Source organism: Chiloscyllium punctatum, chromosome 11, assembly GCF_047496795.1.
Source record: "Chiloscyllium punctatum isolate Juve2018m chromosome 11, sChiPun1.3, whole genome shotgun sequence".
In the NCBI taxonomy this organism is placed as follows: domain Eukaryota; kingdom Metazoa; phylum Chordata; class Chondrichthyes; order Orectolobiformes; family Hemiscylliidae; genus Chiloscyllium; species Chiloscyllium punctatum.
Window position 1 is genome coordinate 21820042 of NC_092749.1, and position 17283 is coordinate 21837324.

Below are 17283 nucleotides of genomic sequence, written 5' to 3' on the forward strand. Positions count from 1 at the left end.
CATCACAGAACACACCAGATGACCTCCTTCTTTAAAGACTGCAATTTCCCCTCCCACGTGGTTGACGATGCCCTCCAGTGCATCTTCATGCACTTCCTGCACCTCCGCACTTAAACCCCACCCCTCCAACTGCAAAAGGTTAGACCCCCCCCGGTCCTCACCTTCCACCCCTCAAACCTCCAGATACATTGCATCATCATCCACCATTTTCGCCACCTACAAATGGACCTCACCACCAGAGATCTATTTCCCTCCCAACTCCTTATGCTTTCCATAAAGACCATTCCCTCTGCGACTCCCTCGTAAGGACCATGCCCCCCCATCAACCCACCCTCCCCTCCCGGCATCTTGCCCTGCCACCGCAGGAATTGCAAAACCTGTGCCCACACCTCCCCCTCATCTCCGTCCAAGGCCCCAAAGGAGCCTTCCACATCCGTCAGAGTTTTACCTACACTTCCACACATCATTTACTGTATCCCTTGCTCCCAATGTGTTCTTTACATTGAGGAGATAGGATACCTACTCGTAGAGTGCTTCAGAGCACACCTCCGGGACACCCGCACCAACCAACCCACTGTCCCGTGGCTGACTGCTTCAATTTCCCCCCTGCCTCCCCAACTGCGTCAAGGGCATGCAGGTCCTAGGCCTACTCCATCACCACTCCCTAACCACCTGACACCTGGAGGAAGAAAATCTCATCTTCTGCCTCAGGATCCTCCAACACCATGGCATCAATGTGGATTTCACCAGTCTCCTCATTTCCCCTTCCCCCACCTCTATCCCAGTTCCAACCTTCAACTTGGCACCGCCCTCATGATCTGTCCATCTTCTTTTCCATCTATCTACTCCATCCTCCTCTTTGACCTATTATTCAATGCTACCATTTGGTACAAAAGTTTGAAAATTAATTATTTGCTCCAACATTGAAGTGCTTTCTATTGACAATCAGAAGGATTCATCCAAAAATATTGTATATGTAGAGTTTTTGATTTAAATTCAAAATCTAATATCTCTAACAGACAATACATAATTCAAAATAGTTGACCACTTACTTATAAAGTGCTATCATTTATATTAAAAATTATGTTGGAAATCACAAATAACTGTCCCAACAATATTACTTGTCCATAGCTTTAGAAGAACTTCACCATTGCTTCAGCATACAGTTTACTTTTTCTTTAGACAAGCATAATAATCGCACAAGTGAGACTGCAATCGTTTAGTATTTCACTCCTATTCCAGTCTCACTTCAGATTATTAAAACTTAGCTGATTACAAAACAGAGAAAGCAAGAACTTTCATTTCATCCAGAACCAGCAAAGTTTTGGCAACAGATAGGGAGGGAGATGTGCTAATGAATTACATTCCTACAGTGATAACATTATCTGTGATCTTTGAACAATTGTAAAACAACAATTATAAATTGACATTAACTGTAATGTATCTGATGATAAAAAGAAATCAGACATAAATTGCCTGTCTTCAACATGGTTGAAACAATTGTGAGCATCTTCTTGAAGTCATAGCTATTGCTACAGAATCATTAAATTCATTGTAGTATAATTTCTTCATATTTGTGGATAAATATATCAACCACAAAGGGAAAACGCTAAAGGAGAATCTGTGCACAATATACAGTATTATTAATATAAACAAAAAATACAAGAGAAACTTAGTGTCTGCCAGTATCTGTAGAGACTGAAACAGAGTTAGCGTTTCAAGTCCCATTACTTTTCTTCAGAACACAGTACTATTAGTAGGGAAGTACACCAATGATTTCAGTTCACTTGAAATGTATTCACGCAACATAACAGGTGAAATGTTATATAAATGCACGTCTTTTTTCTTTGACAATACAACACCTTTCAAAATAATAACCCCTTTTCAGTTACAATGAATTTTAAGTTCTAAAGTGTAACTACTTAGATTAGAATCTGCATTGAAGACCTCCCTGAAGCCAGTCTCAAAGCTGGACCTGTAAGAACACATTGCTAAATGTAATAGCAAAGTAGCGCTGGCGCAGGCTCGCTGATGATAATACCGCTACTATTATTATTTATTTCATTCAACTAACTATTTCGCTTAGAAGTTCTCACGCACTGACACCTCCAACCATCTGATTCCACTACTACCGAGAAAAGAAGAACAGCTTGAGGGGTAGGGGACGGCGGAAGGTTAGAGGGGCGGGGGAAGGCGGGCAGGGGGCTATGCAAGGAGGCGGTTGGAGGAAGGGCGGGGCAATGTGGAGGTGGAGCCAACGGCGTGGAGAATGGATTGGAGGAAAGGGACGTGGCGGAAAGGGTCACGGACAAAGTTGGGGTCGGCTTGGTAGTGGGAGGACATGAGCAAGGGAGGGCGGCGCAGTAGATCTCGCGAGATTTCCTCCTGAGGACGCAGGGCGCGTGGAAAGGGAAGGTGGGGGGGAGGGGAAAGAGGTGGTGGTTTGGGGGCTGGTGAAAAAAAACTCCAGTAACGGACAGAGCACGAGACGCGTCGCCGGTGACGTCAGGAGTTTTCCCCTCAAAGTCAACAAGAACAAGAAGGAACCGGAGTTTGAATTCTGTGGCAATTAAATATCTATCTACCTATCTATCTTTGTATATTTTTAAATCACACCAATAATTTTTCAATCATTAAAACACCGGCTGGGTGGGAGGGGAAACGAAGTCGAGCCGCGTTGCCCCCACCCCCACTCCCACTCCCACTCCTTCACTCCCCATCACCTCACCCATACGCCCGAAGAACAGCCGTTGAGTGTGGGTCGGTCCGGCAGGAGAAGGGTGAAGCCGGCCGGCCGGCCCGCCACTGAGCGCAAAAGGTAAGGGGAGGATGGAGATGCTTGGTCTATGTTGGACTGGGTGTATTTTGGGAGAGGGGGGAGTCGGCCACTTCTACTTCCCCCGCCGGTGCATATTTTTATTACTTTTTTTCACGGCTGTACGTTCTGAGCTTTGGGTCGAGTGGCGCATGCTTTACGGTGCGGTTGGGGGTGTGCGTGGATTCATAAATGTGGGAGACTTTGCCTTTTGGTGAGATGGGGGAATGATGATACTGATGATGGAGGAGGAGGGGTTACTGACTCTGGCCTAGTTATACCATCCTCCTCCATCACCGTAACTACTGCCAACTAATCCCAATAACAACTTTACACCACATTTGCGCCGGCGGGGGACCAACGATAACTTATTTGCGGATGTTTCCTTGTAATATTGGACGACTGTTATTTTTCTCCCCTTGACTGAGTTGAATTTATCAGAAGGAGAAGAGGGGGTTGCTGGTGGGTGTAAAGGCCTGCGTGCAATTTTACTGAGATGGGCTTTTTTTTTGTATTTCAAGGACTTGTTTTCGCACAACCGATCAGGAATAAATAAAGTGGCGACTATTTATAATCCAACCAGACTGCGTGTTACACTTTTACCGAACACGTTTTATGATTTTTAAAAAAATAACATACATGCACACCAGACTGATTCGGCGAATGTTTCGTGATTTTGAAGAAAAAATAACGTTTGGATTTTTGTGGGGGTTTATTCCTGTGCATTTGTTTTAATTTCGCTTTATTTTCAAGGTTTATATTTTAAACTTGTGAAAAGTATATGGCCTTGGGTGGAGGGCGTAGACAGACTGCGTCTACACAGCGTATGTTGTCAAATGTTTCTCTCATGCTACTTAAATCAATATTCATGGCTTAAAGATGACGAATAAACACTTGCTTTCATTTTTTGCACAAAAAAGACTATAAGTCTATGTTGACGAATTTAGAATTGAGTGATGTGAATATTCTTATGAATAAGACTCTACAGGTAATGGGTTAACAATATTTGATCTGGAAAGTCAAATCTTGACCAAAAAAACTCAAGATTGCCGAAAATAACATCAGAGACCGATTATTTACACCATTCCCAATTATGTATAGAAATAATTTTATTCGACTTATTTGAATAATATGTTTTAATGTTTGTTTTTGATTGAGTTTTTCTTGGATCAACTGAGAAGCCAGGTCTATTTAGAAATCACTAATTTGTAAAAACGGATGTCCTTAAGTGTTAAATTTTCTTAAAGTATGTCATTAAATTATCACAAGACTGAGATTGTAATAATGTGATCATTTAAATGCGTCATTTTCGTGTTCAAGTTGTGATATTGTTTTTCCTTGGCAACAGTGGCTATCGGAGTGGAAGTTGCCTTGAGGAGGGAGCGGTGGGAAGGGCAGAGCCAGTCCCGAAGACGACTAACTGGGCTCGGGGGGGACCGCTAATATGAGTGATATAACTATTGTGAAGGAAGGATGGGTGCAGAAAAGAGGTAAGGTTACTTATAGTAAATGTTCTCCCAAATTCTAAGCAAGTTAGACTGGAACCAGATTTTGAGGATGGATGAATGAAACTGGGCGGGGATGAGAATGTATTAGTAGAGTTTTGTGCGTAAAGAAACAGTGTAAGGCAGCGTGTTTTCAGTATTAACGTAACGGGTAAAATACTTGTAAACATTTCTTTTTTGATTCGGGATGTTTGACATGTCAATTCGACATAATTTTCGAGTAGATTTTTAACTTTCTTTGAGTCACGCCTACTTCAGTTGGTGCATTTGTTACATAGCACTCAAAATAGGAAACAGAACTGTATGTGTATTAGTTTTGGCTTTCATCCATTTTTTTTTCTGTTCAGTTGTTTTAAAGGTAATGTTTGCGGTTGATCCTTAGTGGCTTATGTTTATTCGCTTGTGCGATTTTAAAAATAGTTTAAGTGATTAGGGATTTTGGAAATGACAAAGTAATTTCCTGTTTACTGAACTGACTTTCCTCCCTGTGGAGAAGTTGTGCATTTGTCTAATACTGTGGCGTTTGACTGTAACGTCTAGTCCTGCTGTTTAGGGGAAAAATAGCTATTGTTTTTACATATTAGACGTGATTGGAAGACGCACAGGCCAATTCCAAGGCAATAGATGTAGGTTTGTTCGAAACTTTGCTCTTGAAGCGCTTACAGACTGACTTTTAGAACTATTGATATTCATTCAATTTAAAGACTTGTAAAACTCAGACTACATTTTTGGAAATTGTGCTTAGTTTTGTTATTTTGTTTCAAAGCCCTGTTACTATCTGATTAGTTTTAATCTGGTTGGTCTATTGAGGAGGGAAAATAGTCTATCTACTATGTGAGCAGAAATGATACCTCTTAAAACCCAGGAGCACTTGTGTTTTGAAGTTAGTTTCAGTAAAACAAAATTAACATTTTTCCTGTTGACATCAGTCTTGCTTGTGTACAATATTTAATGCTGGCATTCAATCTGCAACATTAATATTGTGGAAATAATGAACAACTGCTGAATTAATATTGAATATTTAAAAAGCATTTTATGCTGAAAAAGATCAGGTCCGTGGAACAATTTTCATGATGTTGATACTTCTAAATGTAAAATAAGATCAAGCATTTTGTGCTTATTTTTGGTTTAATCCAATCATTTGGTCCTTGGGGCTGATTTATTATAGAAATTAAAAATAAACACTAATTTTCCCATTCAAAAAAAATTAGGTTAGGACAAGATTAATAGATTTTAACACCTGAAGGTAGGAGTCTAATATATGCTGTTCATGAGACAAGGATTTTTTTCTTGAACTGTTATTTAGATTTTCTTGAAGGTCAATTTTTGTTTGCAGGGATTTCTTTTTTATTTTCATTGACTCCTTTATCAGGTGATGCAGTCACGTAGGCACATTAATTTCTCTACAGGTCTTTCTGCTATAACGCGACAGTTGTTCCTCTGCATCTTCTTCATGGAAAACTGCTATAGAAATTGTTTTGTAGATGGCAGCTAATAGAAAATTGCTATACCTGTTTAGTAGAAAGTTTGCATTATCTGAATAACATCCTCAATTCACTTTGACAAAACACGTTATAGCAGAATGACCTGTACTTGTGAAGTACTATATTTTGTGGTTCTTTAGAGAAAACAGCACAAATACAAAGGCTGTGTGCATGTTTTTGTTAAATATTTGACTTGGAATCTATAAATGTTTGTTAACTTAATTATCCATATTTTAACTCCTTAGTGCAAGATAAGCCACAAATCTTCAGCCTTTTAAATGTCATTACTAACAAGTATCAGGATACTCACTTCCAAGGATTTGACTGTACACATTAATTTTCACACCAAGCTAACAATCAGATAATTAATTTAGTTTTGTTTCCCAAACTAATGTACCACCTCTTGATGTCTTAATAGGCATAGATTAGAAGACTTGAGCACAGAAGTTTCCTAGTTTACATTAAAGACACATTCCACTTTATAGAGATGGTTAATTCACTAACAGTGACTCCCAATGCTATACTTTTTTTAGTGGATGTTGAAAATCTATACACAAATATAGAAACAAACAATTGTGGCGGCTGAAATAATAGAATGTTGAAACACAGAAGGTGTCCGTTCAGTCAGTCATATGTGTAATGACTCTTTTAACAATTATCAAATTGGTTCCCACTCCAACCTACTTTTGGATATGGCCTTGCAATTCTTTTCCTGCTAAATATTTATCCAATTTTTCATGCCTTGCTGCATTATAGCTTATTATAGTCTCTTGTCAGCGAGCTAGAGGCTGAATTAAATAAGTTTTACAGTCAATTTAAATATGAAAAAAAAACAATTACTAGCACAAATGTTGATTCTCTGGACAGCCATAGATTTGAGATTGCCTATAGATTGGATCACTGATACTGGCCTCCATTTGGTGTCTTTAAAGAATTTGAGAACTAGACAATAAAATTCACTGGAGTTACCCAGCTCCTTGGCTTGTCTGCACCACCTATTTCCCCCCTCCACTGGTATCCTTGATCCTAACCTGTAATACCTGAATTCTAGCTATGTGATTAGAGAAGTTGAGACTGAGCATGAGAGAGACAATCATGTTTTGAGGAGCAGCTCCTTTGAGATTCTATGTTGACTGTAGGTCAACATTTCTCTCATTTAATGTCATTGTTATTGTTTTAACAGCACTTTATTGTGGGTTTTGAAGTGCTGATTTACTTGCCACCATTTCTTTTATTCATGCATGTTTTATTGTGGCTAGTTGATGTTCATGTATTCTGGTGGCTAGATTTCTCAAATCTTCTCAACTCACTAGTCGATGGTAAGCCTCAGAATGTTGATGGGGGTTTCAGAGATTATAGTGCCATTGACAGTCAAGGGACGATGTTAAATTCTGTCTTGTTGGAGACTATCATCTACTGGCATTAATATGATTTGAATGTTACTTGATCCAAACTGGGTTGATAAGCCTGTCTAGGTCTGTCTGACTGGACTTGTTTTGCTTCAGAATTTCAGGAGTGCTGAATGGTGCTTTGGAGCTTTTGATCACCTGTAGAGACTTCTTATTCAGCTTGTCGACATTCCACTCCCTATTTGTACAATCTTTTGATCTCGCTGCTTATAACTTGTGTGGCTATGCACTTCTCTTCATTCCATCTGGCGAAGGAACAGTACACCAAAAGCGTGAGGTTTCAAATAATCCTGTTGGGTTATAACTTTGTGTGGTGTTGCTTCTGGCCTTGTCCACTCCAGTCTTGTACTGGCACCTCCACAGCATAAATGAGCATTGTTGTGGGATATCCCCACTTCTGACCTTGCGATCGAGGGTAAGGCATTAAAGTACTGAAGATTGTTGGGTCTAGGACACTACCTTAAGGCATTCCTGCGATGCGATCTTTGGACTAACAACTGCAACCACCACCTTTTTGTGTTGGTTGAATTCCAATCAGAGCAGAGTTTTCCTCCTTGATTCTCATCAACTTCAGTTTGCTATGGCTCCTTTATACCATACTTAGACAAATACTGCCTTGATGTTAAAGGCAGCTGATCTCACCTCACCTTGCCTCTAGAATTCAACTGTCTTGACAATATTTTGATCAAATCTGTAATGTGGTCTGTAAATGAGTGGCCTTGTTCGAACCCAAACTCTGTTAGTAGCAGTTTGTTCTTTTGCAAGTTCTGTTTGATCAGATTCAACAATCCCTTCCATCACTTTGGTACTTTGAACCTGCTGAGATGAATTGCTATTTCAATCACGCTTTTCACATTAGTCATTCCAACACTGAAATATTGCATCCTACTTCCTGTAAAGACACTTCCATTGTCCCAGTTCCTTCATCTCTGGTGCCTCTGTTTTGATGATACCAACTTCTCTATGCTCGTGCACATATGCTTTCCCAAAAGGGACTCTGAAATGTTCACCTTCTTCCTCAACCAAGGATTTCCCCAGCACAGTAGCTGACCAGGACCCTCTACCAGGTCTGAGCCATCACATGCACTTCAGCCCTCACTCTCTTTTCTCTTCCCTCCCAACAGTGATTGGGTTCATGTCCTCACCTGTTGTCCCATCAGCATCCACATCCAGAGAATCGTTAGTTACAATTTCTATCACCTCCGATGGGATGCCGCCACCAGGCACACATTCCTCTCCCCTATCCTGTCAGCTTTCCACAAGGACAGATCCCTCTGAGATAACCTGGTCCACTCCCAACATCCCTCCCACAACCTGATGCATGTTTTCCCTGGATCCATAGAAGGTGTAATGCCTGCCTGTTTACTTCCTCCGCTCCATTGCCCAAACACACCTTCCAGGTGAAGCCGCCATTTACCTGCAGTTCACTCAATCTAGTCTACTGCACTCGCTCACAATATGGTCTCCTCTACATTGGGTAAACAAAGCATAGTCTGGGTGAACGCTTTATGAACACCTACGTTCTGTCTGCAAAAAAGACTGATCTTTCCATTGCCTGCCACTTTAACACACCACTCTGTCCCCCGGCCAGCGCCTGTCTCAGGCGTGCTATGAGTTCCAGTACAGCTCAGCGCAAGCTGGAAGAACAGCACCTCATTTTCTGTTTGGGAGCTCTACAGCCTTCTGGACTCAATATCAAGTTTATTTTCAGGCAAATTTCAAGCTTGAGGCACATTTTCCCATGATCTTAACTCCAGCCCCTGCACACTAGGCCTTGTCACTTGGTCTGCTGTTGCACACCACCCATCATTAGTCACGAATTGTCCATCAACAGCTATTCATTCTCCCAGGCTGATTGTTATCCATTCCTTTATCTGTCCAGCTGTTTTCTCTCTCTTTCTGGACTCTATCTCCAGCTGTTGTTTACTCCTTACCCCCTATCTTCTGCATCAAAAATCAGCTTTTTTCTAGCTACCATCAGTTCTGACGAAGGGTCACTGAACCTGAGCCATTAACTCTGATTTCTCTCCCCAGACACTGCCAGACATGCTGAACCTTTCCCGCAATTTTTGTTTTCTCTTAAGGTATTAATTATATTTGGAGTTTCTCGTTCTCAGTTGGTATTTGGTTATGAACTATATTGCATGACTTAACTGACTAATTTTTACTTTGTTCTGTAACCCTGCTTTTTTTTTATTTCACCTTTTCAAGTGCCCATAACTTCCTTTCTGAATCTTCTTTTGCCTTCCTTTTTAGGCAGCATACTTAGATTGTAAGAACTTTTGGCATAAATGAAACAGCTATTTCCCTGTGGATCTCGACCATTCATCAGTGGAAACAGTTTTTCAATACTATCTGTACCTTTTTGAATTTCAAACATTTCATTCCATCTCTCCATAACAATTTCTAATCTAAAGAGATGGTCCCAATCTTTACTTAGTCTCAGTACTTTACTAGGCTCAAGAAGCTTTGTTTTAATTCTAGGGTGGCTCAGTGGTTAGCACTGATGCCTCACACCACCAGGGTTCTGGGTTCGGTTTCCTCCCACAATCCAAAATTGTGCAGGTCAGGTGGATTGGCCATGCTAAACTGCCCAGTGTTAGGTGCATTAGTCAGGGGTAAATATAGGGTAGGAGAATGGGTTTGGGTGGGTTTCTCTTTAGAGGGGCGGTGTGGACTTGTTGGGCCAAAGGGCCTGTTTCCGCACTGTAGATAATCCAATCTAACTCTTGTAAGCACCTTTTATGACATTGTTTTCTATATGTGAGAAAACGCAGGTTTTGATAAAGTAGTTTTAATTTGTGTTTGGATTTGCTTAATCTGTTTAGCTGTAAATTGGGGGGAGTGGAGAAAAGTATGAACACTACATCCTATTTCCATTGCCTGTGTGTTTAGAAGGTAATGTGAAGTATCAAAATAATATGAACTAGTCATTGCTAAATTATTTTTGTACAAAGCACTGCAATGATGTTTCAGTTTATGCTGATATATGTATGTACTTTCTCTCCACTGTTCTGTAAATAGTAACTTTGTCCTTATTCCAATAGGTTACAATATCATGCATGTAATAATAAATGTGGCAACTACATGGTATCCTCTGTGAATATTGCTAGGTACTGTACTGGCACTTGATATATGATGAAAAAGAATTACACCCCTCCACCATTACTGCAACCACCAAAAGGGAGTCTGAATCCTCGTAATAAATATTCATACAAAATAAAAACTGTTTACAGCAATGTCTCGTTTCATGCTAATACTCTTGTGACTTGTAATTGGATTCCTTAAATATATACTGTACCTAGAACTGAGTGAAGACTTCTATTAAAACATAGTTAATCTTATCATCCTTTCATAACTGCTCTGATTTTTTTTTTAGATTGATGCTAGATGTGATTCCTTGATTTGTAGCTAACTCTTCTTTGTGTTTGAACTTTATCATTTATGAGCCAATTAAAATTTTGGGGGCATCTCTTTGATTTCATTCTCTCACTAAAGTTAAGCCTTTAACTTCATTGTAGTTTTTTTCCAGAGTCATAGAGATGTACTACAAAGAAACATCTTTTGTTAATCTATCTCTTGAAATTATCTTGTTTTGAAATTATCTTGTTCTTTGGTATTGAAACTTCGATATGCTTCCATGGCCTGGGATGATTTTTAAGCATGGCTTTTTTTTTGCATTTGATCTGTTGTTTTGTACTGCTCTTTACCTTTTTTGAGCCTTGTTGGTTTGTTTATATTTTCTGGATTTTTTAAATTCCATCTCCAACTTTCTTTTTAATTGGCTTTTAAAAGGGAACAAAAAACTGATTTTAAATTGGACTCCAGCATCACCTAATCCGTAAAGGCTGCCCAAGCTTCACAAAGCCAGCCTGGTTTAGATAAGGATTAACATAGCCTGAAATTAGGATTTTATCCATTGGCAATCTCTTGTTTTTTTTTAAACTCAATATTGAATTTGGTTTATTACTGCTGGATTAAAAGTTAGCATATTTATACCATCAGGTTAGTTACTTCACAATCTCTACCTATTAAGGTATTGACATTTAGAGTGACCAATGAATTTGGTCATCTTTTAGCCATCCCTGGACACTGGATAATATCTCTTCCCACTCCTCACAGGGTTTGGGCATGGATCTGTGTGCCAGTTTCAGGCAATACTGTACCATGGGCATCATTTTCCATTTATGTAAACTATTCTCCCAAACTTTGAATGTAAACTATTTGGAATCAGTGGATGGTCTTATAACTGGACTTCATCCTGTTACAAATTGTTGTTTATCTGGGCTTGGAAGTGGTATGTCCTTGTGTTTCTTCATTATTGGTTGGGTGGAATTCTTCCTTTTTGTGATTTGTTATGGGTGCTCTGACTGCGCAAGTGATATGTGAAGAAATATAGTCAAAGTGAGAGGTTGTCAAAGGAGGTGAGAATGTAGATTTGAAGTTATCAGATCAGCCATCTGTGTTGAATGGTGGAGCAGTCTCAGGAGCTGAACGGCTGCTTTTCCTTTTTATGTTCTTTTGACATGAGCTAAGTGATGAGAACATGATTATGTATTTGGCAAAAATGACTAAGACCAGATCTAATATATTGACCATCATAGAGCCTAGAAAAGAGAATCTGAGTGAAGGTGTGAAGATCAGGAGAAAGTGAGTAGCTTCCAATTCCTGAGGTCCTTCAAGATTGATTAAAAATTGAAAGTATGGCTTTGGGGCGGGGTGGGGTTCAGCAGAAGAACCAAAGAGATGGTGAGAAAAGAGGAGGCTGGTACAGTTGGTAAGGGGAGCAAAGTCAAAATAGTCAAGGCAGACAAGAATTTGGCAGAGAATGAGGTAAAGTAAACTGCATTTACTTAAATGCAAGATGCCTTACAGGTCAGGTGGGTGAACTTAGGGCATGGTTGGGAGCTTTGGAATTGGATATCATAACTATTACAGAAATGGTGGACAGAACTGGCAGCTTAATGCTCCCGGGTATAGATGCTATAGGAGGAATAGAAAGGGAGGCAAGAGAGGAGGGGAGAGTGACATTTTTGGTTAGGGGACCTACACTTGGGGAGGATATTCAGTGAAGTTATATGGGTGGAAGTGAGAAATAAGAAAGGGATGCTGACTTTGGTATTGAATTATACCACCACCACCAAATTTGTGCTCTCTTTCGCATGCACCCCCATACACATACACACAGCAGAAAATTGAGAAGTAAATAAGTAGATTTTCAGATGTCCATAAGAATAACAGGGCTATAATCGGGGACTTTCACTTTCCAGGCACACTGGGGCTGTCCTGGTGTTAAGGGCTTGGATGGGGAGGAATTTGTCAAGTGTATACAAGAAAACTAACTTAAATATGTGGATGTACCTACTAAAGAAAGAGTAGTACTTGACCTTCTGTTAGGAAATAAGGCAGGACAAGTGACTGAGGTGTCAGTGGGGGAGCACTTTGGGGCAAGTGATCATAATTCTATTACTTTTTACATAGTTGTGGAAAAGGATGAAACTGATCTAAAAGTTAAAGTTGTAAATGGGAGCAAGGCCAATTTCGGAGGTACTAGGCAAAAGGTTAAATTTGATTTGGGGGAGGTTGTTTGCTGGTAAAGGGACAGTTGAGAAGTGGGAGCCCTTTTAAAAATGAGACTTTAGAGATGGTATGTTCTAGTTGGTGTGAAGGGTAAAATTGGCAGATGTTGAGAATGCGAGAGAGATTGAGACTCTGCTCAGAGGAAGCAAGGATTAGGTATAGACAGCTGGGATCAAGTGAATCGCTAGAGAAGTATAAGGGTGATAGAATTATACTTGAGGGAAATTGGGAGGGCAAAAAGGGCACATAGCTTTGGCAAGAAGCGTTAGGAGAAAGCAGCGATTCTACAAGCACATTAAGAGCAAAAGAGTAACTAGGGAGAGAATAAGAGCCCCTTGAAGATCAATATGGCTATCCTGTGTGGAGCTCAGGAATTGGGTGAGCTAATAAACAAATATTTCACATTAGTGTTTACTGTGGATTTGGACATGTAAACTAGGGAGCTTGGGAAATAAAGTGATGTCCTGAAAAGAGTTTATATTTCAGAAGAGTTGCTGGAGATCTTAAGACGCATGAAGGTAGATAAATTGCGAGGACCTCATCAGGTATTTCCCAGAGGTTTGTGGGAAGCCAGGGAAGAGGTTGCTGGGCCCCTTGCTGAGATATTTGTATCATCAGCAGTCATGAGTGAGGTGCCAAAAGCCTGGAGGTTGGCTAATGTGATACCATTATTTAAGAAAGGGAAGGATAAGAAAAGACTGGGAACTATAGACTGGTGAGCCTTGCTTCAGTGATGGGCAAGTTGTTGGAGGGGATTCTGAGGGACAGGATTTACATGCATTTGGAAAGGACTAATTAGGATTCATCAACATGGCTTTGTGATTGGTAAAATCGTATCTCACTTCACTTCAGGTTTTTTGAAGAGGTGACAAAGAAGATTGAAGGCAGTAGTAGATGTCTATGTAGACTTCATCAAAGTTTTCAACAAGGTTCTACGTGGTGGATTCGTTTAGTAATATTAGATTACATGAGATTGGGTGGGGGAAGTTAGCCAATTTAGATACAAAATTGGCTTGATGGTAGGAGAGAGGGGTTGGTGATAAAGGGTTGCTTTTTGACTGGAAGCCTATGACCAGCAGAGTGTCATAAGGGTTGGTGTTGGATCTGCTGATTTTTGTCATATATACAAATGATTTGGATGTATGGCTAGTAATTTTGTTACCTCTCCAAAAAACTCGATCAAGTTTGTGAGACATGATTTCCCACGATAATTGTATAAGCCCTAACCTTGCCTTTTGGTACAACAAACAATATCTCTCTTTTATTCGGATTGCCTTGGCAATAGGTGGTACGGTGAAGAAGATTATCTAAGTACAACAGGACCTTGATCAGGTGAGCCAAAGGGCTGGGCAGTGATAGATGAGTTTAATTAATATATTTATGTGTGGTGTTTGTATTTTGGTAAGGCAAACCAGAGCAGTACTTATACACTTGATGGTAGGGCCCTTGGGGCTGTTGCTGAATAAAGAGACCTAGGAGTGCATGTTCAAAGTTCCTTGAAAGTGAAGTTGCAGGTTGACAGGATGGTGACAAAAGCATTTGGCATGCTTGCCTGTGTTGGCCAGAAAATTGAATATGGGAGTTGGGACATGTGCCTGTACAGGACACTTCTAGAATACTGTGTGTAATCTGGTCACCCTTCTATAGGAAGATATTGTTAAATTTGAAGGCTGTAGAAAAGATTTAAAAGGCTATTGCCAGGACTGGAAGGTTTGAGTTATAGGGAGAGCCTGAACAGCTGGGACTTTTTTCACTGAAACATCTGAGGCAAGGGATGACCTTTATAGAAGTTTATGAAATCATGAACATGGATAATGGGAAGAACCAAGGCAATCTGGATAAATGTGAGATATTGTTTGTTGTACCAAAATACAAGGTTAGTGCTTATACAATTATTGTGGGTAACCATGTTTCACAAACTTGATTGAGTTTAAAGATTAACAAAGAGGATTAATGAGGGTAGAGCAGTAGATGTGATCTATATAGACTTCAGTAAGGGGTTCAACAAGGTTCCTCATTGGAGACTGGTGAACAAGGTTAGATCTCACAGATTATAGGGAGAACTAGCCATTTGGATACAGAACTGGCTCAAAGGTAGAAGACAGAGGGTGGTGGAGGGTTGTTTTCAGACTGGAGGCCTGTGACCATGGCATGCCATAAGGATTGGTGCTGGGTCCTCTACTTTTTGTCATTTACATAAATGGTTTGGTTGTGAGCGTAAGAGATACAGTTAGTAAGTCTGCAGAAGACACCAAAATTGGAAGTGTGATGGACAGTGAAGAGGGTTACCTCTGATTACAACAGGATTTTCACTCGATGAGCCAATGGGCTGAGAAGTGGCAGATGGAGTTTAATTCAGATAAATGTGAGGTACTGCATTTTGGGAAAGCAAATCTTAGCAGGACTTATACACCTTAATGGTAAGGTCCCTCGGGAGTGTTGCTGAACAAAGAGACCTTGGAGTGCAGGTTCATAGCTCCTTGAAAGTGGAGTCACAGGTAGATAGGATAACGAAGAAGGCGTTTGGTATGCCATCTTTTATTGGTCAGAGTATTGAGTGCTGGAGTTGGGGAGGTCATGTTGCAGCTGTACAGGCCATTGGTTAGGCCACTGTTGGAATATTGCGTGCAATTCTGGTCTCCTTCCTGGCAGAAAGATGTTGTGAAACTTGAAAGGCTTCAGAAAAGATTAACGAGGATGTTGTCAGGGTTTAGAGGATTTGAGCTATAGGGAGAGGCTGAACAGGCTAGGGCTGTTTTCCCTGGAGTGTCGGAGGCTGAGGGGTGACCTTTATAGAGGTTTACAAAATTGAGGGGCATGGATAGGGTAAATAAGCAAAGTTTTTTTTTTCCTGGGGTGGGGGAGTCCAGACCTAGAGGGCATAGATTTGGGGTGAGGGAAAAGATATAAAAGAGAGCTAAGGGGCAATGTTTTCAGAGGGTGGTATGTGTATGGAATGAGCTGCCAGAGGAAGTGGTGGAGGCTGGTACAATTGCAACATTGAGGCATTTAGAGGCGTATATGAATAGGAAGGGTTTGGAGGGATATGGGCCGGTACTGGCAGGTGAGACTAATTGGATTGGGCTATTTGGTCGGCATTGACAGGTTGGACCGAAGGGTCTGTTTCCATGCTGTACATCTCTATGGCCCTATTGGTAGGGCCTTGGATAGTGTTATAGAACAGAGGGACCTAGGGGTTCAGGTACATAATTCTTTGAAGTTTGTGTCATATGGTCAGGGTGGTTAAAAGGGTGTTGCTCAGTCCTTTGAATATAGGAGTTGGGAAGTCATGTGAGGTTTTGTTTTAGAATCCCTACAGTGTGGAAACAGGCCCTTTGGCCCAACAAGTCCACACCGACCCTCTGAAGAGTATCCCAACCCTCTGACTAATGCACCCAAATCTCTGGACAATTTAGCATGGCCAATTCACCTGACATACACATCTTTGAAGTGTGGGAGGAAACTGGAAGTACCCAGACACTCAAACATGGGGAGAATGTGCAAAATCTACACAGTTGCCCAAGGCTGGAATCGAACCTGGGATCCTGGTGCTGTGAGACAGCAGTGCTAACCACTGAGGTTGTACAGGCATTGAGGCCTCTGGAATACGGTGTCCAGTTTTGGTCATCCAGTTATAGAAACTAAATTAGCTGGAGAGGTTCAGAAGGGATTTATCAGGATGTTGCCAGGAATGGAAGGTTAGAGTTAAAAGATAGGCTGGGACTTTTTTTTACTGGAGTGTAGAAGGTTGACAGGCCACTTGATAGGTTTATAAAATGAGGTATAGATAGTATTTCCCTACGATGGGGGGTTTCAAGACTAGAGGGCTCATTAAGGTGAGTGGAGAGAGATTTCAAGATATAAGGGGCAAATGTTTCAGTGGTTTGTGAGAGTAATGAACTTCCTGAGGGTAATGTGGGTATAATTATAACATTTTAAAAGGCATTTGAATAAGTACATGAGGAGAAAAGGTTTGGAGGGATATGGGCCAGAAAGCAGGCAGGTGGGATTAATTTAGTTTGGGTATATGTTTGGCTTGGACTGAAGGGTCTGTTACTGTGCTGTGGTTATGTGGTAGGAAAGTTTTGCAGGGATATGGGCCAAATGTGGGCAAATGGAGCTAGGTCAGTTTGGGATGTTTGGTCAGCACAGAGTTGGAATGAAGTCTGTTACTGTGCTGTATGACTCTGACTCTATAATTGAGTAGCTTTGTGATGTTGTGCAAAAGTGTGTGTAATACTTTACTAAGAGCAGAATAATGACTGGATGCAAATGAAATGCTAATACCAATGGATGCATAGTGATTTTTTTTAAAAAGCACATGATCAGGAACCGGTGTTTTAAAAGGTTATTGAAGCTTGTGGAATTGTTGAATAAAGTAGCTGAGAAGAGTTTGAAATCCTGTTGTCATCTGTTTGGGAGAGGATGCAGTGAGTTGAGTGAAAATGGCATTGCCAGGCAGAAGGACCAGAAGGTCTCATGAATGTTAT

General features: G+C 40.7%; 1 protein-coding gene across 3 annotated transcripts in view; it reads left to right on the forward strand.

The window, feature by feature from the left end:
* The first annotated feature begins 2448 nt into the window (after positions 1 to 2448).
* The window catches only part of LOC140482816 (RAC-gamma serine/threonine-protein kinase), a 457507-nt gene continuing 442672 nt past the window's right edge, over positions 2449 to 17283 (forward strand). For 2 of the 3 annotated variants that reach the window (XM_072580467.1, XM_072580468.1), the window contains exons 1-2: positions 2450 to 2818; positions 4164 to 4305. In XM_072580467.1, coding sequence (XP_072436568.1) covers positions 4260 to 4305 — 46 coding nt within the window. In that variant the 5' untranslated portion in view covers positions 2450 to 2818; positions 4164 to 4259. Of the gene's footprint in view, positions 2819 to 4163; positions 4306 to 17283 lie in introns of all 3 variants that reach the window. The other variant, XM_072580470.1, reaches the window with a different exon arrangement.